General features: G+C 40.2%; 1 protein-coding gene and 1 long non-coding RNA gene across 4 annotated transcripts in view; one reads left to right on the forward strand and one right to left on the reverse strand.

Moving 5' to 3' along the window:
* Nucleotides 1–91: 91 nt before the first annotated feature.
* Nucleotides 92–18,519, forward strand: LOC146543720 (uncharacterized). Its single transcript, XR_014885219.1, has 2 exons — nt 92–4,546; nt 17,431–18,519. It is a non-coding gene; the product is annotated as an uncharacterized LOC146543720 (long non-coding RNA).
* Nucleotides 5,957–23,553, reverse strand: part of ST6GALNAC5 (ST6 N-acetylgalactosaminide alpha-2,6-sialyltransferase 5) — a 65,841-nt gene continuing 48,244 nt past the window's right edge. For 2 of the 3 annotated variants that reach the window (XM_085231617.1, XM_085231619.1), the window contains exons 3-6: nt 18,895–19,304; nt 14,697–14,804; nt 9,487–9,582; nt 5,957–7,447 (exon numbers count right to left, since the gene is read on the reverse strand). In XM_085231617.1, the coding sequence (XP_085087743.1) occupies nt 7,216–7,447; nt 9,487–9,582; nt 14,697–14,804; nt 18,895–19,304 (846 nt within the window). In that variant the 3' untranslated portion in view covers nt 5,957–7,215. The remainder of the gene's footprint in view (nt 7,448–9,486; nt 9,583–14,696; nt 14,805–18,894; nt 19,305–23,553) is intronic. The other variant, XM_085231618.1, reaches the window with a different exon arrangement.

Genomic DNA, 23,553 nt, shown 5'->3' on the forward strand with positions numbered 1-23,553 from the left:
GGCTGATAAAAATAATTGTTTCGTTTCAGTATTTCAGCTCTCTTTCAGAATCATGGATTGAAACTCTATTCAACTGAAGAAATGGTAAGTTAACTAGTTTTATACTCATATATGCGTTCTCTTATGCCTCTGCACTTCCTTTCATTTTTAAATTGTCTTTAAAGTATTATATGCACTTGAGAGCAGTTTCGTATGACCATGTCCAAACATTTACATAAATGCACAATTTAAACCACGCTTCTGTAATAGACTGAAAAGTGAAATTCCTCGTAAATCAGTGGAGAAGGAAGTCTGAGAAGTGACAACACGGCATTTAATTCTTCTCAGCCAGCCAAATATTTTTATTTTTTATCTGAATATCACCAAGAAATGCTGTCATCCTAACATAAACAAAGGAGTAAATAACGGAGTCATCAGAAGTATTTTTACAATAGTATAGCATAGAGTATATAGAGTATAACTCTTCCAGAGAGTGGCCTGTCCCTCCACCTTCACTAAAAAATGGTCTCCATTATTGATTATAGGAAAGCAAATGAGTGCAAATCAAAACCATTACTCTCTGTTCAGCAGTCAGGGATTTCCATTCTCTGGTACCACATCCTGGAAACATGAACTGGAAGTGAACGAATCTCATGGCCTAATGCCCTTCATATGGGCATTGGTATGTGCTAAAGCAGGGCTGAGTTGTACATAGCACTAACTCGGTGTGTGAAAAAGCAAGGACCAGACTCAACTATGAATCTATCATGAGTGGAGAGGATCTGTATGGTGATAGGGGCAGGAAGGTGTTGTATATAGGACAGCTTGGGGACAAAGCTTGGGAGCATCAGAAAGCTCAGTCTACCTGTGTATAGGTCTTTCACCTCTGTCTGTCAGAGAGCTCTTTGTGACCTGGGAGAATTATGCTTTCTGGTTGAGTTCACCTCTGGACTGAAGACAAGCATAAAATATCTCACCCAGGAGCCTAATAGAACCATAAAGTTATGAACTACAGAAAATAGTGTACATAATGAAAGTGTCTCATCAACCGTAACTTCAGCACTTCTTTACAATAATGAGCATAATGGAGTTTTTGTATTTTTGAAAAGCAATTTTTTATTTTAAAAAATAAAAAGGAGAAATGTTTCTTTTGGAAGATATCTTCTGCTGTGTGTACTCCACTGTTCTCTCTGCTTTATCTCTTTCCATTAACTTCTAAAAATAACATGCTGTAGGGAAACGTCTTGAAAGTATTGAGGCTTTATGATGAAAACTTGAATATGATGTGTAATGTGCTCTGAAATCAGCATTTCATAGCACTGATTTCACTTGCAAGTTATTTTAAATAAGTCACTTTTTCTCCTTAATGAGAATTCCTGCCTTATTTGATGATTAAATTGATAGTGTTTAAGGTTTCAGTTCAAAGTTTATAAACACATACAGCTCTTAATGTTTAGTTCTGCTGTGTTTCCCTATCCATGCAAATTTTAGATTTTTGTTTTTGATGCTTATTTTGTATATACAGACAGCACACTGAAGCCTTGTCAGTACAGACATGTCATTTTTGCTGCTTTGGCCAACAGGCTTACTACAGGCATGGATTGTATCAACACAAGTTATTTTGGTAGCATTGTTTGCAGGAGTCCCTTCAACAAAATAAGCACTACCAGAAACAGGCTGTCTCTGCAGAGTAAGAGCAGTGCTGGCAAAGCTCTAGCATAGATGCTCTTTCTTCTAGTAAGATTTTTTTTCACACTGCTCACTGAATCATTTCTTTGGTGACACAGCTGCTGGGATGTATTTTGTTAGGGAGGTTTGTGGCATGTCACACTTGTTCCTATGTCAAAGTCTAATTTGGACTAGGAAATATATTTCTTTCCTTGCCTGCAAAATGACATGCTGGAATAACGCTGTCACACATTACATGTTTATTTGTTCCACTGGTTTTGCATGTAGTGGGCATTTAAAGTTTAGACCCTGTGCTTTCTTCACCTTTGGTTTTAATATAACGATACTTCCTTCCTTTGTCAAATGCTTTGATATTTACCAGTGTCAAATGCTTTGATATTTACCAATGAAGAACACCACTAAGTATTAGCTATTGCTGTTTGCTTTTTGTTAGTTGCTTACTGTTTTTGTGCTGGTTTGCCTGTCCAGGTTAGGTGTGTAGCTCAAAATACTGTGGCTCAAGTTGTAATGATTTTAGGTTCCCGTGGTCTTTATAAGGCAAGAGGAGCAATGAGCAGAATCATCAGTTTATTGTGACAGTGCACGTTAGTATTTGGTACAGCTCTTCTGCATAGCCTCCTTCACACTTGTCCCCATCTTCTGCACTTGCTTTTATTGCTTAGTTCTGTGTAGCTGCTGCTTGTCTGCAACAGGATTTGCAACAAGTGACCAGGGGAAGCCTTTTAGTGTATCATATACTCCTTGTTTAGAGATGTATAGCTGTATTTAAAGAAAAAAAAGCTGCAGTGGGAAATGTTCCAGTTTTGTCCTACACAAATGAACAACACACTGAATACTGGTAACATCTGGTTTTGGCATTGCGTGCAGCTTGATTAGAGCAGAGATGGAATGAAGGGAACACATCCTCACAGGAACCTAACCAGAGCTTTTCCCTTAGACTCACGTAGCGATTTGGATCATGTTGTGTGTTTGGATTATAACTAATAGGCTCTAGCTTGATCGAATGGCCAAAGCGAAGTCAGCAAATTCCTAACACCTTATATCCTGCTAAATATGCATTATTCCCTTTCTCTTCTCTATGCTTTAGGAAGTATTTTGTGCCTAAAAGCCACTGATGTTATCTTAGTAGTTGTCTGTCTTCGTTGTATAAAAAAGCTGACAGACTTAAATATCACTGTGCATCTCCTAAAGGAGATAAATCTGCTCTGAGAAATGAGAAATGATTAAGATAGCTTTCCTTGACTGTTAAGTAGGGTCCTGTCTTGCTCTCTATCTGAGCTAGATGCTTTGACATTGCTTTCAGTAAAATGAAAATGCAGTTACTGTTGGATGTTATGGCTGCCTGGCATGTGCCACTGCTCTGCGTCAGCACAGTGTGAGCATGGCAAGACTGTGGCTGGGCTTTAGCATACGAGTTAATGTTCGTCCTGTACAGAAATGTCTGTTTTTTGTTGGTTTTTTTTTTTTAATTTAGAGTCTAGCCCCTATATACTGTGTCTAGTTGTGACCTATGATAGATGTCAAGGGAACAGTTCAGAAAAGCAGCACCAATATATTGTGACATTTTCCTGTGGAGTTTGGCTTGTAACCTTATCCTGGTAGGAAATCTGAGGATGTACTCTCTTAACTTTCATTTCCTGTGTTCAGATGGGCTCCTTGAGTGAAGATCTCTGTTGTGCTGTAGTACCACAAGTTTCTTTGCAAGCCATCAAAGTGCAGCCTTGCAAAACCAGTTGTGGAGCTCCAGATGGACTCATCACCTGGTTCTTGTCTACTTGCTTCTGAAAACTCGACACCCTTTGACACCCATTAAGGCTCTGAATGGAAGGTTGTCTTTTATTTTGTAGCCTGATGCTGTTAGCTGGGCATCTGGCAACTCTTGTGCCAAAATAACAGAAACCAATGGTAATTTTTTCCCCATTCTTAGTTTCTTTAGCAGTTGATCTCAATTCCAGCTGTCCGTGGTATGGCATAACAGCTATGGTTCTTCAAGATGAAAAACAGCTGCTCAGATTAAACCCAGCATAAAAAGCTATGGCATGCTGAAAGTTCAGAGATAAAGTAACACAGGTCTTAAAACTGCTCTAGTGTGTAAACACTGTTTTACAATAATTTTTAATATGTAAAATGATGCATAATGAAGATCATGAATCAGTCAAATTATAGTGATGAGAGTAAGCTGACAGCATAAACTAGAGAACAGCAGCAACTTCTGGTTGCGCTACTTATCCTTGGCCTGGCAACGTTTTTTTAATCATAAATCTCTTTATCACTAGGCCATAAAACCTTACTTAAAACTGAAAAGTAGCCGGATATGCTGTAGTTCAATATATTGCTTTTTACAAATTATTCATGTATTTTTGTATAATTGAAATTGCAGCATTTTAAAAAGTTTACTAATTTATTTGCTATCCTATAACTTACACATTTTGGACTGGATTTATGTTCTGTATAAGTCTGTGTGATCAATCCTTTAAAAAAAAAAAAAAAATTGCTGCCTTCTTGACTTCATCAAATTCCTTTTACAGTAAGTTAAGTTTTATACATGTGGGCGTGACTTAGAAAATACACCTTCAGACTTCCCGTAACCTGGTGAATGCTGAACTGTTATAGGAAGCTGATGAGACTGAGTTTGGGGTTTTTGTTCTTTAAAAAGACTGGAAATGTACTGATAATAACTATTTACGAAAACTGAAAAAGGAATATCTACAACCATTAGTTTTACTCTGTTGAAAGTCAGGCGCTCTAGTATCAGTTTATCCTACTTTCCTTCTTCAGATTCTTAATAGTTCACCTGATCTATTCTGCGCTGACCAGTCTTTCAGGAAGGAGACATGCACATGGAGCACAGTGAATCTCGCAAGTCCTGCCGATTACTGTAAGTAGATCACTGTAATCTATTTTTAACAAACATCACAATCTGAACATTTAGAATGTAGGTCCTGCAGCCCTCAGTTAATGGGAAACTAAAAGCTTACTTTATGATTAAGATCTTTTTATTATATCACTAATAAAATAACAGAAGGGTTGTGGCATCACAGTACCTACTGTGATCTGCACCATCTCTTGCAGTCATATTAGAAATGATCTGTAAATCAATTTGATGGAGTTCATCAATTCAAGTAATACGTGTTGGATACATGCCCCAGTACACATGCTGAAAGGGATGTGCAAATTACTATCAGTTCAAAACCCATTCTGTTCTTCGTAGAATCTTGTGAAATGAAGTGGAAGGGATAAAACATAATCACTGAATGAGGGAGAGTTAGAGATCAGCTGGCGAGAGATGGGTTACAAGTAATTGGCAGAAGCAGAGATTTGTATTAATTTTGTGTTGTGAATGATGTATGCCAGGAAAAGCACTAAAAGTTCCAAGGCAAAATAGGTTGTACTTTATTTCTTACCTTGTAATAGTGGGGAGTGCTGCAGCAAGGAAGGGAGCTGTTGGAGAGGGTCTAGAGAAGGGCCACAAAGATGGTCAGAGATCTGGAGCACCTCCCCTACAAGACAGGCTGAGGAAGCTGGGCTTGTTCAGCCTGGAGAAGAGAAGGCTACAGGGTGACCTCATTGCAGCCTTTCAGTACCTAAAGGGAGCCTAAAACAGGAGGAGAATCAACTCTTGGAAAGGGTTGATAACTGCAGGACAAGGGGAAATGGTTTTAAGTTGAGGGAGGGAAGATTTAGGTTGGGTGTCAGGGGGAAGTTCTTTACAGAGAGAGCGGTGAGGTGCTGGAAGAGGCTGCCCAGAAAGATTGTGGATGCCGCATCCCTGGAGGTGTTCAAGGCCAGATTGGATGGGGCCCTGGGCATCCTGGTCAGTATTGAATGTGGAGGTTGGTGACCCTGCATGTGGTGGGGGAGTTGGAGCTTTATGATCCTTGAGGTCCCTTCCAAACCAAGCCATTCTATGAAGGAGACTGGTTCTCTTACGTCTACACAGCATTACAGGGGTAACACTGTTCTACCTCTGACAAGGTGCTTTAATGCATTTTGTCCCTAGAGAACTAGGGCATCTGTTGGGCAGCTGTTGCTATGACATTTTGGGAAGAGGAAGTCATAACATGTCTTAACCGAGTTTAAATGATACTGAGTTTGGTTCCAATTCCATATATTGCCTCTGAGGTTGAGCTCATTGGGTTTAGAGGCTTCAGTACCTTTGTTCTAGTTTTACTATTTGGCCATTGAGAGACACCTTTGTCAGTGTGTTTCATGCCATAATTTCTTCAAAATAATCAACATGATAAGTTAGAGATTTTGTATTTGTGAGGCAAAAGGAGAAATAATAGCATAAATGAAATTTTCTTTATTCACAAGCCAAGTGTAACCCAGTAAGACACAGTGTGAGCTTCCACATGCAGAACTAGCATTGTCCACTCCTTGTGTTTGCCAGGCTTGCGTACATCACACAGATACTGCCAGGTGTAGCTTCGCTGCTGTCAGGGAGATAATTTCATGGAAATCTTTCTGCATCCCAGCTTCGGTGCAGTCCAGGATCTCTGAGGTCAGTGGTGGTCTTGGAACAGTGGAAGGCATGGATTATACAGGTGTGACATTACCATCTTTTTGGCTGGTACTGTAGTACACTTTAACACAGCTTCCTGGTTTTAGAAATTTGGTTGTGTTGTTGAAAGCCATTGTTACAAACTGTTGTTGCTTGTTCTGCAGATTGTTGCCTCAGGAAGGCTGTTCCTTCAGCTTCCTGCAGGACCACAACAGGCAAAACAAAACACAACCCCTCAGCTGTAGTTGGACTCTTCTGCAGTGAGGATATGGTGCTGTAAACTGATTTCTTTGGGATGAACTCCACCTTCCTTCCCCCCACCTCTGTATTAAAATAGAGCAGTTTGATAGCACAGCAGCAAATTCACATTAATATCAAACAGAATTTCCACTACCATTTTCATATTAACATGAGATGCCAGAATGTAAAGTTAGCTAGATCTGCACATGGGACCATTCTTGCTGTTAAAGGCTTTAGGCTGGATTGGAGCCCAAAAATTTTAAGAGAAATGAAACATTTCCAGATCAAATATTAATTACATGCTATATAGAACCATATTTTTCAAACAAATTTTATAAATAAAAAGCTAGGCCTTTCAAACCATCAGCGATATTAATTTTGGATTTGAAAGATTATGAAAGATCAACAACCACAGAACTGTGAACTAGAAAAATACTGGCCTAGGTTGCATAAAAACCTCCATTAAATAAATACTGTTAGTTTTCACTATGAAAATTCAGTGGTGTTGTACTTTAAAAAACCATGATGAATTACCCATCCTGTTAATGATACCAAGTTGCTTTTCACAAATCACACACACGTACAGGAAGTCAGATGGCCAATAAGGCGATATACTGGATTAACACACAGTTCAAAAGAAAGTACTCTCGATACACTCCTTCATCGGAACTTCCTGTCTTGCTGCAGTTATCAGCTGCAAATCCTGTTACCCTTTTGCTGTCAGTTGCCTTGCTGTCCCAGAAGGTCCAACACCCTGATGGCTGATACAGTCGGTGATTGTGGTTGCAGTCTTATGCGTTCATCCCTCAGACCGCTGCTTTAATCTCGGCGTGATTTACAGTAAGTGGTTCTGGTTTCCAGTCTGGTTGGAAGAAGTGAATATTAAATGTCCTCGCCCAGTTTTCAAACACTCGTTTCTCTGTGATGAAACGATGATGGCTGCCCTTTCGTCCCCGCTCGTGAGAAATGTACATTGTGCATTCATCGGGTCCCAAAGGTTCATAATAATGATAAGGTACTGAAAGATGATTAGGATCCCTGCAGGAGAAAAAAAAAAAATAGATGGAAGCCCCAGATGTTCTATTTTACTGATTGAAAAGATGCTATCTTTAATAAGCTGATGGGCTACTTTTACTCCCAGTTAAACTGCATTTTCAGGTATCTGCATTTCTCCTGAATATTTAACACATCAGAATGTGGCAAAGGTTTTTTCTTTGCTCCTTCCTTTAATCTCCTCCTCGGTTAAATAAAGGACAGCAGTAGCTCAGAAATAAGGGAGAGCGCTGCAGGGCTGTGCTACTACTCTGAAATTTGAAGCAAACTGCTTAAGAGATTTATATCTAGATAGCGATTTGTAAAAAGCTTTGCAGAGGTATTTACTGGAATAGGGAGAGAAAGGGAAAAGAAAGAGGGGCAGTGGTTATCTGTGTCACAGCAGCTCAGCTGAACGCTCCCAACTTGGTGCACACGGGTGTGAGTGCACAACTTCAGTGAGCACATCTGCACGCCAGGTCAGCGATACGGCCCGCTGGTGCTGGCTTTATATCAAAGATCTAATGCATGAGTGAGTTGTTTGGTATTTTAAAATGGCAACTTTCACGTATGTATGTGAGCTGAAAATTCAGGCCGTTCACACTGACCTTGTGAGCCCATCAGCATTAACCAGCACTTACTGGTGTCACACAGGATGTGCCGAAGACTCATTAAATATTTAGGATTAAGATCATTTTAACAGTTTTAACGTCAGTGTTTTGATGTTGCATTCTGTAAGAGACACGTGTATTGTGTTCATAATGTAATAAGCCACAGTGGTTCACTCTCCTTTTATTCTCTACATTAAACTGCGCCCATTATGTTTTTTGCTTTGAGCACAGACTGACAAGAGCTCCTACAGCTGTCTCTGTCCTGAATTCAAGGAGAGATAGCTGTTCTAGACAGAATAACCCAATTGTACAGTGCTCCACAGTTAATACCAACAAACTATTTTGTAGTGGCAGAAAAAGTAGCAGAAAGTTGATTGACTGAAATACTGCCATTTAGTGAAGCCTTGCAACTGCGCTGTATGAAAACCTGAGCCGAGTAAGGATTGCACAGCAGAGCAAGAAATCTCACACAGATTCAGGGCTGTCAGCTCTAATATTGAGTTGATTATTTTCATTTTGAAGAGCTAATATTTAAGCTCAAATTCAATTGAATGCATCCACAATCTGTCACTATTCCGTCTTGGTCATTATTTTTACTGTGTAATTCTGTCACCTACGCAATTCTCTAATTCTTCTTATTTTACCATTATCCATATTGTATACGCAGAGGTAATGTATGATATTACTGCTGCTTTCCATTTGTACTGTAAATGAACATTTTAATTCAATCAGTCTAGCTTCCCAGTAACACAACAGGGTGATCAATCTTACCACACCAGAATAACAATAATATTGCATTTCCAGAACAAGATGGATTCTAAATGTTCTGTACATATTCTCACCGGAATACATAAGAGAGCAAAAAGAAATCTTTTAATTTCTCGCCTACAGAAGGTGTGTTTTTAATGTAAAAAAAATACCCTTTCCTATACATTCTTTCTAGATATAACTATTAGATCTCAATCTTCAATTACGTTTTCATATACGTTTTTTTTAAGACATTGGACTTTCTATTACAATCTCTAAAATGAATCATTTATATGATTACTGTAAATGTAATAGGAAACACGTTTTCTTAGAGCTACTAAACACACAGACACCTGCCTCTCATTTAGGCTGCTTTTCTTCACTCTAGATGGATTTTACTCTTGTGTTCTCGAGGGTAAACCTATATTGCGTGATGGAAATTTACTGCTTTAAAATTATAATTAGTAAAGTTGAAATCTTATCTCCAGCAGTCTTTGAATAAATGCAGTCACAGAGGAACTAAGTTAACTGCTCAGGCCCAGTACTGCACCATGAGCCACTCAGGCTGCTGTGCTGATAGCGGATCAGGTCAGCATCCTCCTGCCTTGTTTTCTTCTAACATTCGGAGGCTTAAAAGTCCAAATGTGCTTTAGTTTTAGGAACACCAGAAGGCAGTTAGATACCTACCACCTTTTGTCTGAAGTCTTTTTCCTTTTGTGGCAGTTCTGGATTCCCCCGGATATCATGCTGTTAAGGTTTGGATTGGAATTCTGGCCTGAGCAACTACAACATAACTGAAATTAACTGTACTGTGTTATCTTCTAACTCTGCAATTAGCTTGTGTCACCAGCAAATGAAATGCATGAGTAATTTCTATGCGGAAATTGCTTGCCACCTCATTTATTAACATTAAAACAGATGCTGTTTTATCACTGACTGATACTGGACATTAATCAGTATTTTGTCAGGCTTCGCATGCATATTAATATCACAGCTGGGAGAAAGCTAGAGAAGATCCTTTGTAAAATATACTCTACTTCCTGCCTAATCGCCTGCCAGCGCAGCAACAGCGTAAGTGCTTGTACCCAATGTCAGTCATCCACTGTTTGCCACTTCAGTGCACATTTTCCCACAGATGGTATCCACCCACAGCAAAAGCTGAAAATACAGCAAGCACTGTTTGTCTCAAAAGAAACGAGACAGAAAAACATGGCCATCCCATCCCGTGCTCTGGTCAACCTCTCCCTTTACAAACAGGGCTGTTATAAAGCAACCTGCTGAAACTACAGGTGCTTGACTTGCTTTGTCAAATAATTCATACTTTGAAGGGTGAATAAAACATTAAAATGTTGAGTGATGGGCAACATGCTGTGCCAGGACTCTAAGTTTTTTTGGATAATCTTTTTGCCTTCTATTCCCAGGAGCTCATTTCCTTGGCATGCATCCTGGCCCAGTTTTCCAAACCACCTAAGCATTTTGTTATTAAGTTAGTAAGATAATGAAGTGAGATTTGGGTATAAGGAACTAAAGGGCATAGCTTTCTCCCATGCAGTTTATATAATCATCTACGTGCATCACGTCCTCCGTACACCCCGGCAAATGTAAGTAGCAACAACTGCTGCTTTGCAGTTGATTTAAAGCAATCGAAAGTGGAGAGAGGAGGTAAAAAAAAAAAAACAAAAAAAAAACTATTAGATTTAAAAGCGGTGCCCAAAGGAATAAATTAAAGGATTTCAAATGCCAATTTTCAGGCAAATTATCACAGATGGGAAATGGCCTGGCAGTCAAATGAGGATTCTTCATAGGAAAATGATCTGACTCCATAATTGGAGCAAAAATTATTCATATCAGTTAAAATAAGGCTCAGAATTAAGCTCTAAGTTTCTTTGAGTTCCAGAAGGCCCATGAAGGGGAGGAAGGAGGGAAAGAAGAAGGAGGAAGTTAAAGGGATCTCTTCAACACCTTGAATTTTCCTTGCATGTGTGAGAACACAGAGATACCTGTAAGAAACCAACCTTTCACTGCTGCAGAGAATCCAACAGACAGGAACTGGTGTTACTACAAACTGCATTAAGCTCTGTCTCTATCTTTTGCAGATGCTGCTGAGCAGCCACAAAGAAAAGCAGCAGCACCGCAGCTCCTGCAGGAGTTGTGGTGCTATCTGTGCACTGCAATCTGGCTGCTGGTGTAGGGAAACGAGGAAAATCCTTGATATCCATGGCAGGCAGTACGAGTCCTTGCGTGTGCATGTGGCAGACTGCTCAACGCTGCTCAGAGAGGGCAGCGCTTCCTTCCTGCCAGGCTAGGCTCGGACTGGATCCCTGGACACTAACTAGTACAGCAAGATGACTTGTTTTGTGACAGAAGAGGGAGAGGTGCACACTCTCTCCAAAAAGCTTCGTAACATCCATGCGAGCACAGGCTTTCACCTTATTCCAGAACGTGCAAGACAGACGTATCTAACAGCATGAAAGCAGTATCAAAGTCATTAACCCTTAGCACAGCAGAAATCTGAAGCCAAGCAAAAGGCATTTGGTATTACAGATAGCTTTGCTTTGTGCTATCAGAAATTTATAATAATCAGATTGTCAATTCCAGTTAAACTATCAAATCAATGTCCAGTGAAAGTAAACAGAAATGAATCTAAAACATGTTGTTGCAATTAAGAGTGGCAAATCTTTTTAGCAGACTACTTCACTGGACTATTTTTCCTGCACGGGTTGCAAGCAATTTGGTTAATGATCTTAAGCTAATAATTTGTAGCAGAATCAACTGCATAATGTTCACGATACCTTTGAGGTGTCCTTCATGTTACGGATGCGATACTAATTCAGTTCCATGACAGTGATCACCCACACTCATTACTTACTCCACAGATTAATTCTTAACAAATAATGAATATTTGCTGGAGATGTACATTTGATGGTATTCAATTTGAATAGTATTAAGAATATTATATTTATATATATTTTTTAAGTCTTAATGATTCCTTAGTTGCACAGCAAGTAAAATATTCTTGTACCTATACCATCTCATGCATACATGGGAGATAGGGTGGGTTGTGTTGGTTTCTCTTAGTTTTGTGAAATGGTAGTTTGTTTTTTGTCTGACTGGAAACCAGAGAAATCTGCCTTAAATTACATTTGTTTACAGAATGTTTCTTTATGATTTTCTATTTTGTTCTCCTATTTCTCTGAAAGGATGCACTGTTTAAATTAATGAGCAGCTGAAGAGCAAAGTAAGTCTGATTTCATTTATGGCAGCTGGTGCATTTCACAGATCTTAATGGCTAGCTTCTCCTAGGAACGGAACTACAGTTTTCCCCTTCATAGTTTGTTAAATAAATCTTAAGACATTTTATATTATTTTGGTTAAGAAATGACTTTCTTCCTCTTCTACGGCCAGTTAAGTGCATCTTTGTTATCCAAGCTGTAAGCATTATTACATTTACTGACAGTAGGATTTATTACAGCATTTTTTTGTGTTATAATTTAATATTACATCCATTTGATTGCAGTGTATCATTTCCATGAAAGCCTTTCATATGGTCTCAGTTACCGTTTCACCCTCTCAATATTTTTGTATGTTTTGTGCTTTTTTTGTAGGGAGGTTGCCTTTTTTTTTCTTCTTCTTTTTCTTTTAAATATATGTACCTAAGCTTATCTGACTTGAACAAGGAACCGGGCCTGAAAAATTAGGATTGAGCATTGTTATCTTCTGCATTTCACATAATCACAGAATGACTCAGGTTGGAAGAGACATTAAAGATCATCCAGTTCCAACCTGCTGCCATGATCTGGCTGTCCCCCCCCACCAGCTCAGGCTGCCTTGGCCCTCACCCAGCCCAGCCTTCAGCACCTCCAGGGATGGGGCACCCGCAGCTCTCTTAGTAGCTGTGCCAGGGCCTCACTGCCCTCTGAGTAAAGACTTTCTTTCTACCATCTGACCTAAAGCCTCCCTCTTTTACTTTAATGCCATTCACTCTTGTTCTGTCACTATCAGATGGCCTAAAAAGTCTGTCCCCTACTTCCTCGTAAACTCCCTTTGAACACTTGAAGGCCACAACGAGGTCTCCCTGTAGCCTCCTCTTCTCCAGGCTGAACAAGCCCATCTCCCTCAACCTTTCTTCACAAGAGAGATGCTCCAGGTCTCTGAATATCTTTGGGGCCTCTGCAACAGTTTGCTTCCCTCCTGTGCTGGGGACTCCAGGCCTGGACACAGTGCTCCAGGTGGGGCCTCACAAGGGCAGAGCAGAGGGGGACGGTTCCTCCTCTCTCCCTATCACCACCCCTGTTGATGCAGCCCAGGATACAGTTGGCCTTCGGGCTGCAGGAGCACACTGCTGGCTCAGGTCCAGCTTCTTGCCCATCAGGACCCTGAAGCCTGTCCATCTCCACTAGATTTTTAGATGAGAAAGACAGATCAGCCATTTACAGTGATGACAGGGACATAACCATTTCAGAACAGGAACTGAAGAAATGTGTCTTTGCCAACTGAAATGACAAGGGAACGAAATACTGTGCTAGCGAAGGTATTTATCTTGCCTGAAATATCTGATCTAGTTTGTTGTTTTCCTTGGAGAATTCATGATGAAATCTGGCAGTACATCACAGCATTTATCATTGGGGTTTTGTTATAATTTGTAAAAATTCTCACAAAGTGGGATTTAATGTTGACATTTTATACTATAATTTCTTCAGGGATTTTTACTGTTTTGTGCCCAGGATAAATGCAGATTTTTCAATGATCCTTTTTAGTGCTCACAAGAAAGCCAAAGCAGTCCTATTCTCTATGACAGATGAGCTAACCTGTCACTGCAGCATTGCTCCCCATGCCCCTGGAATGTATCTTGTATTAGCCAAGGAACCAGACTTCAATCAGATCACTTCAGTTGCTCTTAGTGAGAGGAATTCAGGAGTAGGGGATGAAATATTTCATACATGCATACCAGCTCTGTGCATCGTTGGATCACCTGACAGTGCAAAATGGATCAGGACTATGTGTGCACATGTTAAGCACACATTTCAGAAGGCCTGAGTGCTAGGTCTGATTATGAGCAGACAGATGATACTTAACAGCATAAAAAGACCACTGATGTAGAACACATTTGCAAGGAGTTCATACCACAACTACCAAGTCTTGAAGTCAGTTTCCCAGTACCTTGGGTCCACCACAGGAAACCCTAACCAACACCTCAGGTCTGAGGCCTGTATAGTGCTGGAGTGTCACGGAGTTGTGAAATGGACACAAGCTGTTACTTTATAAACCAACGTCAACATGTCACACAGCTTCCACTGAGAGAACGTGTGTGCTCTTTCTACGACCTACGAATGTGTACCCCACATTCTGCAGGACCGAAGTGGGTGAACAGAGAATGTATCCAGTCTGCAGATCCAAATTCTGTGGGGTTTTTGGTGGCGCTTATTTAGGTTATTTAGGAAACCAGTGTACTGGAAGGTTGGTATTTATGCCACAGCAATACTACAATCTTAACTTTAGTTGCATAGGAAGTTAATTTAGAAGCTAGTCACTGTAAGAACTGCTTTTCTCTATTAATTGTGGGGGCAACCTTTAAAAACAAATTCAAAGTAATATTTTCTAGTGCTCTTTTTCAGATTAATTTCACGCCAATTACTGCTTTACTTTTAGCTGATAAATATTCAGGGACTAAAAGAAACCAACAACAGATTAATTCTCCCACACTACAAACAAAAATTTTTAATATTTTATATGACATAATTAAATGCTGTTTGTTGCTTTCAGAATCAGATCTTGGGACATGTTAATTAATTGCTTTAAGAGGATGGAAGACGTTTTAGAGAGAAAATTCAAGATTCAGATATTTGTCTGTAACGTTCAACCTTGTTGGCTAATAATGGTTCCAAAATAAATCCTACCTGCAGAAATCCGGTGGCACCATGCCATAAACATTTATCCTGTCACACAGCTCTAGTGCGATAGTCATTGTGAACCAGCCCGTGCTAAGCCAAGTGTTGGATATCTTCCTGAAAGCAAAAACATAATTAAGTTTCTAGTCTGACAAATAATTCTTAAAATATCTAAAACAATTTCTGGGCATTTTTTTCATTTCTAAGAAAGGTTACGATTTTTTTTTTTTTTTTCCCATTTTTATGAGAGGTTATGAAAATTGAGCAACCAAGATGACTTTGCTCATTCATCTTTTAACAATTTTTACTAATGTCTTCTGTCAGTCAACTAATTTGTGCAGAAATGCCCTGTCTGTAATTAATTTTGGGCACGGCAGCGTTAACATTTAGTTGACCTTTTGTAAAGTTTACCTTAAGTGAGTGAAACTTCATGTCCTGTATAAACATACTCCTGCTAGTAATGTGCTGGATAAACACCACCCATCTGTAATCACTTAATGGAACTTGTATACTAAATAATCGAGAAGACACCTCACAGGGAAGAGGGATGCTTAAAATGCAACCTCCCACAGTATACAGAGGAGCCTGTCTGGTAGAGAAAGAGATGAGACCAAGTACTTGTCTCATCATCTGCCTTCACACCTTGGTCCACAATCCAGAAGCTCTCAGCTATGCCCTGTGACTGTTGGTGGGAAGCTTGGTTAGGTGCAGCCACCCAGGAAGCTTTCCCATAGACCCCAACCCTCTGCTTGCTCTCAGTCCCTTTCCTGCCTGGTGGCACCTTTGAATATGACCTATGAGTGCTGCAAGGACACCCTGCCTGGCTGCTCCTTTCCTGGCCTTTTCTATATAGGAGGCAGAAGTTCTCAAAGAAGCACAACTGATCCCAGCATTATTTATGCAGAATTAGTAGATATCATCCTGTGAGCTCACAGATTTAAGAGATTTAATACCTGTGCTTAAATTGTGCTCTGTCACAGACTCTTACCTACAAAATGGCAACAGTAATGTTTTTTCATTCTAGCACTTGTTTGTCACTGCTGTTTTGTGGTTCAGAGCTGCCAACTAATTGTAATGGTTACTGGTTGCCTGGCACATGGGCTGGAGTCCCAGTTCTATGTCGAGCTCAAGCACTATGCCTGTGCCTGGGAAGAGCTGGCTGTCCTGGATCAAGAGGACTAAGAGATGCTGGTGAGAAGCAAGTCTTAAAGGCGCAACTGTACGTTTAGGACAGCCATGCAAGACTAAGTCAGGCACCAATCCTGGTAGGAGGGACTCAGAACTACAAGCAAGTGCTGTAGGGGGCACGCTATACAGCTTCCCAAATGAGTGCTGTGTTGCCTCCAAGTAGATTATCTGCAGGACACTAAGACAGATGTCCTGAATGCTGTCAGACTGAGGAATGCCTGGTACTGAGGTCTCCTACTTCCTCAATGAATAATGAAACTACTGCAAGTTAAGCAACAACAACAAAGTGGTACAGAGGATGCTGGGGAGCCTCAGCGATTTGCCCTATCAGTTACATGGTAATGGAAAAGATCCCAAAATGTATGTCTTTACTACTTCTGACATAAATTCAGGGCTAAGCTAGCAGCTGGAGATTAACTGATCTAAGCATCTCATCAGTTCCAATTAGGGGCCTTATTTCTTATCTGAATTTGCACTTAGGCTTTGGGGGGCAGGGGGGTGGTGTGAAGTGGCATAATTTATCACAGTGTAGCTGGGTCATAAGCTCAGCAGAGGCCTTCAGGCATAGCAAGAAAACAGCAAATAATTTCTGGCTTAAAATTATTAGGGAAAGGAAAAGTAGGAAGAAGTCCCAAACAATTGCTTTCCTGCTGACTCACTAGGTAATTTAGGCTTAGAGTGATCCATGCCTAAGACCTTGCATCCAAAACCAAGAGAGCAATTGTACTTAGACCATGACCTGGGTTCTGCACGTCAGGAAACCAAGCAGGGCTGTCTGCTGGGTTACTTTCCTTTTTGCTTACACACACTTAGTTTGAAATTCAGTGTTTTCAGTAAATCAGAGAAGAACTGATTTTGAATAAACAAGCTTAAACGCCCAGCAGTGGAACAAAGATGTAAAAACTTACTCAAGTACTGCTTTGGCCTCTTTAAATACCATGTCTGTAGGACAGCACTGTAGAAACAGGGTTACAACGTTTTGCCTTTTCATAAAAGATCTGAACAAAACTCTAACAAAAGAATCCTGTTTTTATACCTAATCAGCTGTAATGAAAGAATATGAAGAACTGTCATGTGCTTATTAGGGAAAATTATCAGATATTCTTTTATACTATGAACTAACACACTGTGCTGATAATTCTGTAGTGCACACTAAATTACAATTAAAGGCCTTTCTGCTCCACCAAAATCTCATTTATAATCTCTATGGAAATACTCTTCCTGCAGTTATTTCATTTATGCTTCCTTTATCTAATTACTATAATATTGGTTCTGAATCATATTTTCTTAATGTACCCTTATTCAATTATAAAGTTATTTTCAAGTACAGTTACTTTATAATACCAAGGATACTGCTCTGTAGCCTTTGTCATTCACCATACTATTTAACTGACAGCGTTTTCTGAAGGTTCCCCTTCATTTCAGAATCAGCTTTTTTTTGTAAATCACAATGCATCCAATTACTTTTTTCCTCATCATTTCCAAGACAGAAAGGAACGGTTTGATTACTGCAACCTTGCAGTCACACTTCTCTCTCCTTTGTTTCTTTTTGCAGGGACTGATGTCGAGAGCTCAGCAGAAACCTCCCAGGGAATGGCATCATTCCGGGCTGTACAATGCACTGCTTCTGCTCCCACAGCTACATAACTGTTCTTCCCTTACAATGCCGAGCTGTGTTTCTTTTCATCTTTCTTCTCTTTTTTCTACGCTGCCTATTCATTTATTTTCACCTCCTGTTTTAATCTTTTAGTCCTTCATGTGTGCTGCATGTGCCCTACTAAGCAGTGGTTCCTGCAAAGCCTGCAGCTGCTTCAGTGCAATAGGACCTGTACATGAACGAGGGTGCATTCTGCTGGGATCCACATGCCACTGATTCATGCTGGGAGTTCAGGGTGACTATGACTGAGTACGCTACAAACTTGTTATAATGTTATTAATGTCTCAGACTCTTTGAGAATATTTTGGGAGTCAAGACTGGGCCTGACTGGGTGTTAATGTGAGTCAGTCAAGTAGTGTGATGCTTAGTGTGATCCACAGTAACTGAACTCTGAAAGAAAAGCAGATGGGGTACCACAGACACCAAGCTAAGATGGAATCACAACAAGCTACTGGGATACAGGAACTTCCATGCCGCTGGCTCCGCCCAGAAGACAAATCTGGTGCTCAAGTCTTCTCTGTCCACATAGGACCAAGCCCAGCATATGTACAGTACTTGTAAAATTAGAGAATTTCACCATGAGTTACTATATAATGGAAGCCACCTCTTCATTTGAGCCTCAGTAGAGACCCTGCTCAATTTTTTACAACTACATACTTAATATATAAAAAATAGGAGTTCATTAAAAATAAATGTATTTCTCTCTTTGGCTTACATGCCCATTTTTCAAACATTATATGTGAAAATGCTCGAGTCCTGCAGTGGGTCACCGATTAAAATTTTGATTTGAAGATCAGCCTACAAGTCATGAACAGCCTCATAAAGATGTAACTATTGTAACTTTCCTTTTCCCAGTTGGAACTGTAAGGTGAACGCTTCTGAAGCGCCTAATGTATGACTAATGTTTGTTTGTTTTACAAGAAGCTTTACAGCTGCAGTGTTCCAAGAATGCTTAAATTCAATAAACAGCTATTATAATTCACAGAATGGTAGCATTTCTTCTGTAAGCAAACGTAACCTATCCATCCTGATTTTTCAGAATCAGTAAAAAACTTTCAGGTATATAACCTCAAAAGTGAGATTTAAACAGCTCCTACCTCCTTGGCTGTATAAACAGTAGAGCCAGATGCTGGCATTCTAAATTGATGAGGCAATACTCCATACATAATTATTTAGAGGCATACTTTTTACTTACGTTGCAAGTGATGCTATTTGGCATATTCTACCGTACCACAACTCATGCAGCAGAGGATTTAATGGGTGTGATGGTCCCTCTGAGCAGACCTCAAATTGGTACATATAAACTACATTATTTTACTACTATATGACTTCCCCCAAATGTATCCCCATAAATTTTCTCACCTGTCTTTCCCAGTTTCCCGTTTAAAAAGGTCATCAAATTGAAGCATCTTGTGGCGAGAAATCATGTATGCTTTTAATTGAGGCAGTATCTGATTCATCAGCTGCAGGTTGTTGTACACCAAGCCTTTCCCATCTCTCCTCATGTAGCTGCTAGGACCCCAGAAGATGAACACAGCACCGTGGCTCATGTTTAAGAGTTCGTTGCGATTTCGCAAAATCCTCTGAATACTGGAGTGTGCAATGACTCGAAGGCTTGTTTTGTTCCCAACATCCTGTCCATAACCTCGAGTAGGTGCATCATTCATTCGTATTACGCACTCCGTCTCGTCGATTCTGTCACCTTGCTTACTTCCCAGAAGGTGTCCAGAACTGGTTACCAATGCACAGCTCTTGCAGTGCATTTTTAAAGGCTGCAAGAGACATACATATTTCAAGATCAGCTGTGAACACCTCCCCACGCACTAGGTATAACTCATATTTTACATATACATTGCATACTTTACAGCAAAAAAATTCAGAGCGTTTTGCACAAATCTCTCTCGGCATTCTTCCCAAATAACTGGGGATATATTACCTGTATCTTTTATAGATGGGAAAAATCACGTGTAGCCCTTAAAATTCCTCCATAGAATTAAATCTGCGGTTTAAATCCTCCTTCCTACTGCGGTTTAACAACCTTCATATTCAGTAATCACAACAGCTTCTACACCGTTCACAGCTGCACAGCGTTGTTCTTCTTCCGCTTGTTATAAAAGAATTCAAATTGGAATATTTCTGATTCCCTTTCTTCCAATTTCTGCAGGAACTAATCATTTTTTAAGTCTCCATAAGCACAAGTGTGAATAGCTTTTCAACCTTGGGGTCAGGACATTTTGCACAGGGAAGAGAATTATATCTTGGTCTAATCCTTCCACACCATTTCCAAGTCAGTGCCATGACCAGAGCAGTGCTCTCATGCCTCCACTGTGGTTCAACAGTCAGAGCTGCTCATTAACGTCTGCATCTCTCTTACATGACAGCAAGTTAGAGCACTGCTTTTTCTAGCTCGTCAGGTCATGCTTAAAAGTTACACAATAAAATGAAATAGGCGGTGCCTGTTCGGTCAGTGCCTGACCCGATAGAGTTGGGAGAATAAAACAAGCTTTCAGGAAAATGAAAATGCTTTGCAAATCATTCTACTGAAATTTGTCACCAACACGTATATAAACAAGAGGCGTATGTACGTTCATCTGCTGCTCAGTGTGAGAACTGGAAAGGGGCAAAGGGCTGAAGACTATCCCCAAAGTGCTGATTTCCAACAGCAGTACAGCAAACTGAGAGGCACAGCCTGTTTGAGGGTGTACCTCTCTCTATATTGCAGCATCTAAGATCAGCAACACTACATTACAGACCACAGACCTGTATCTGGTGTATTCTACACGGGGAAGAGAAGGCAGTCAGAGCTGCTGTTCTGACACAGCACGCCGGCCTTCTTCTCCGAAGACACCAAAAAACACTCCCAAAATAAAACACAACAAACTGATCTGTGGTTGCCCTCCAGTTTGAGATTCTAAAGGTAGCAAGAAGTGGTTGCTGTCTGAATTTGTTTTTTGCAAGATTGGCTAATGAATAATTGCTTAAATTAAAACAAAAAAATAACTATACGGTTTGTGTAATGACAGAAGCAGCAAGCTTTGTGTCTCTATCTTCCCCCAAAAAGAAAACTCCTTTTTCTCTCATGTATTTGGACTGCACTCCAGAGCTAATGATATGAGTAGCAATGTTTGTGCTTTTGTACTCAAGGTTCCTAATGCAGTATTTACATGTATTTTCCTTTAAGCTTTTTTCTGGCACTTTGATGAATTACCTAGCAAAAGGCTTTAAGGTGAACTAGCTTCTCCACCATCATGCAAGATGAAGTGCTAATGAGGTTAAAGGAAATGTAGTCAGCACCAATGTTAACTCACATGGGTTCGAATACCCACGCTGCAAGACATTTTCACCTACAACAATCTCTGCTGGTTTCTGGCCTACTGAGCTACAAGTACGTATTTTAAATGTCTGCCAGAGGATCCATCACCTGTGAGGAAACAAGGGCAACCATCAGTGGGGCAGGGAGGGAAATGTCATCATCTGCTAGGTGATACACATTATTGCTCCCACAACATCTGTCCTGTAGCTTGCTAGAAAACGGTTCCCTTTGGAAAAAAAGTCTTCTGACTGAAACATGCAGGTATTACCCAACTAATTCTTCAGTGATGCGTGGGGGCCGAGCAGCTGTATCCGCTCCGGGCCAATCACTGATGCTCACCTCAGAGTCTTTCTGCACAGATCTACAAATCTCACACCTAAAACCGTCAGAGGAATTCACAGCCAACAGCCACAACATTCTCATACCAGCTGTTTCTAATACCTTGACAATATTGAAAGCAAGGGGAAAAAAACCCTACTGCTGTAATATTAGCTGGCCAGGAGGCAGTGGTTGCACCAGAAATGTCATCTACTTAAGCAATAATAATGGAGTCACAAAGCGTTTCTTTGGGATTGATGACCAGCTAGGAAAAGTTGATGGCCTGAGAATAACCAGGGGCCATTAAGCCAGAAGAACATTAAGTTCACAGAAAGCTCTCTGCTAATGTAATTATTACTGTGATATGTGGGGAAAAAAGCAAACTAAAAAAAGCAAACCCGTGACACACGAGTTATATTTTAGGTAGGCAATGCAACCCACACTCCATTCGTCTTGCTTCAAAATGCCCAAAAAAGGCACAAGGTAAGAGGTAGGTGACTGGTACGGTACCTGTGCTAGCTACCTTGAAACATAACCCACAGAGGACATAAACCTGCTGACGTTTGACAGCACCCACTGATACCCACTGTGTTCACCCAGTGAAGCTGGCAGAACAAGCCATTTCCCTGCTAGAAGGGCTGTCCCAGGGAAGGGAAGGGAGCAGGAAAACTTGCCCGGTTCTGGGACACCCCACAGCAGCACACTGGTGGACATAACAAATGTGCACAACCTGGCACAGCTAAGCACCACGTGCTGAAATGCTGCCGGCAGCTGTCACTGCCACGTGTTATAGCCCAGTAACTACTGCTGCTGTATCAACGTCTTCTGGTTTGTTAATAACAGACCAACAAGCAAATGGCAATGAAAAAGCATTGCCACAGTTGTTCCTGTATTTTCCAATTTAAGCAATCCCTGCTCTGTTATTGACTTCAAAATCTATGTTGTCCAATGACAGAAAGATGTTATTTTCAGACACTTTATTGCTCAAAAAAAAAAAAAAAAAAATCAATAGAATGTTATTACTGATTCAAACTATGTTACTCTTAGATAAAATTATTTTCTTTGTGATGAAATAAAATGCCTTTTTCATTATTTATTTTTTTTTAGTTCTGCTTATCACAGTCCTTTGATTTTAAAGGCAAGATTTTAGAGGACAAGACAGTTCCTCCCAATAAAACCAGCAGCGCTGGGAAGCATGATGCTTCCTCCTCCCGAGCACTTAATGACCTACTTTCAAGACCCCTGGGTTTGGATCATTCCACTATCAGTAGTATAAAAGTTTTCCTTCTATAAATTAAAAAAAAAAAAAAAAAAAAAGCATATTTTATCTTAGCAATGATGATGTGGCCAAAAACAAACAAACAACAACAACAACAACAACAAAAAAAACAAACCCCGAACAGTGAAGAACACCTCATTACTGGGCTCAGCAGAAAACGAGCACCTGTTAGTTCGTTAACACCAATATTCCTAATAGATAATGCTGGACATAGTGCAGATGAATCCCAAATGTACTGAGAGATTCCTTTTGGATATGTGATCTTTAACCGAACATTTGAGACCGCAAATGCAAAATGCCAACAACTCTGTGAAAATGATGCCCGTTCCCCGATATTTTTTGTTTTGTAATATATCAGTGTTGGAATAGAGCATGTGAAAAGAACTAAAGATGAAATAAATGCACAAGCACAATGAGTTTGCCTTAGTCTCATGCACACAACACACTGGCAATGATGCCCTCAAATCAGTCTTCTCTGAACAGCGAAAATGAGCCCGGTGCATACTGGGGTATTTCAAGCAATACTTTGGTGTACAAAAAGCTGGAAGGAAAAGTAGTAAGTATATAGAGACTTGATTTTTTTTTTATTATTATTTATTTATTTTTTTTACCTCAACCAACTTCACCTTTCTGAGGTATTCAGATCTCTGTGAGCTTTGGTTTCATGGTGCCGAGTTCTGACCTAAGACATGGCCTTGGTTTGACCACAGACTTCTCTCACACGCGTTTGGTTGGGGAATGTAGCTTACTTTCTACACTATGCATGCCAGTTCTGATTTTCCATTGAAGTTTCATAACTTTTCATTCTTTAACCCACACGTCAGCAAGTACAGAGAGGTCTTAATGAGGAAGAAAAATCCCCTGAGCAAATGCATTTGTAATTTTTGTTGAACTAGACTTTTGGAGCATTAGATGCTCCGCCATGAAAACAAGCTGCATTATCTACTGAAATAAAAGCACCAATTGCTTCAAGAACTGTTACCCCAGTGACCGATAGCACACAAGTAAATAGAAAGGGTAGGAGATACCACTTCCCCAACACTGCTAATCCTTATGCAAATCCACATAACAAGCAGCCGCAGCAAAACTTAGCAATTCAAAAAAGGTCTGG

The sequence above is a fragment of the Meleagris gallopavo genome, chromosome 10 (genome assembly GCF_905368555.1).
Source record: "Meleagris gallopavo chromosome 10, MGAL_WU_HG_1.1, whole genome shotgun sequence".
NCBI lineage: Eukaryota > Metazoa > Chordata > Aves > Galliformes > Phasianidae > Meleagris > Meleagris gallopavo.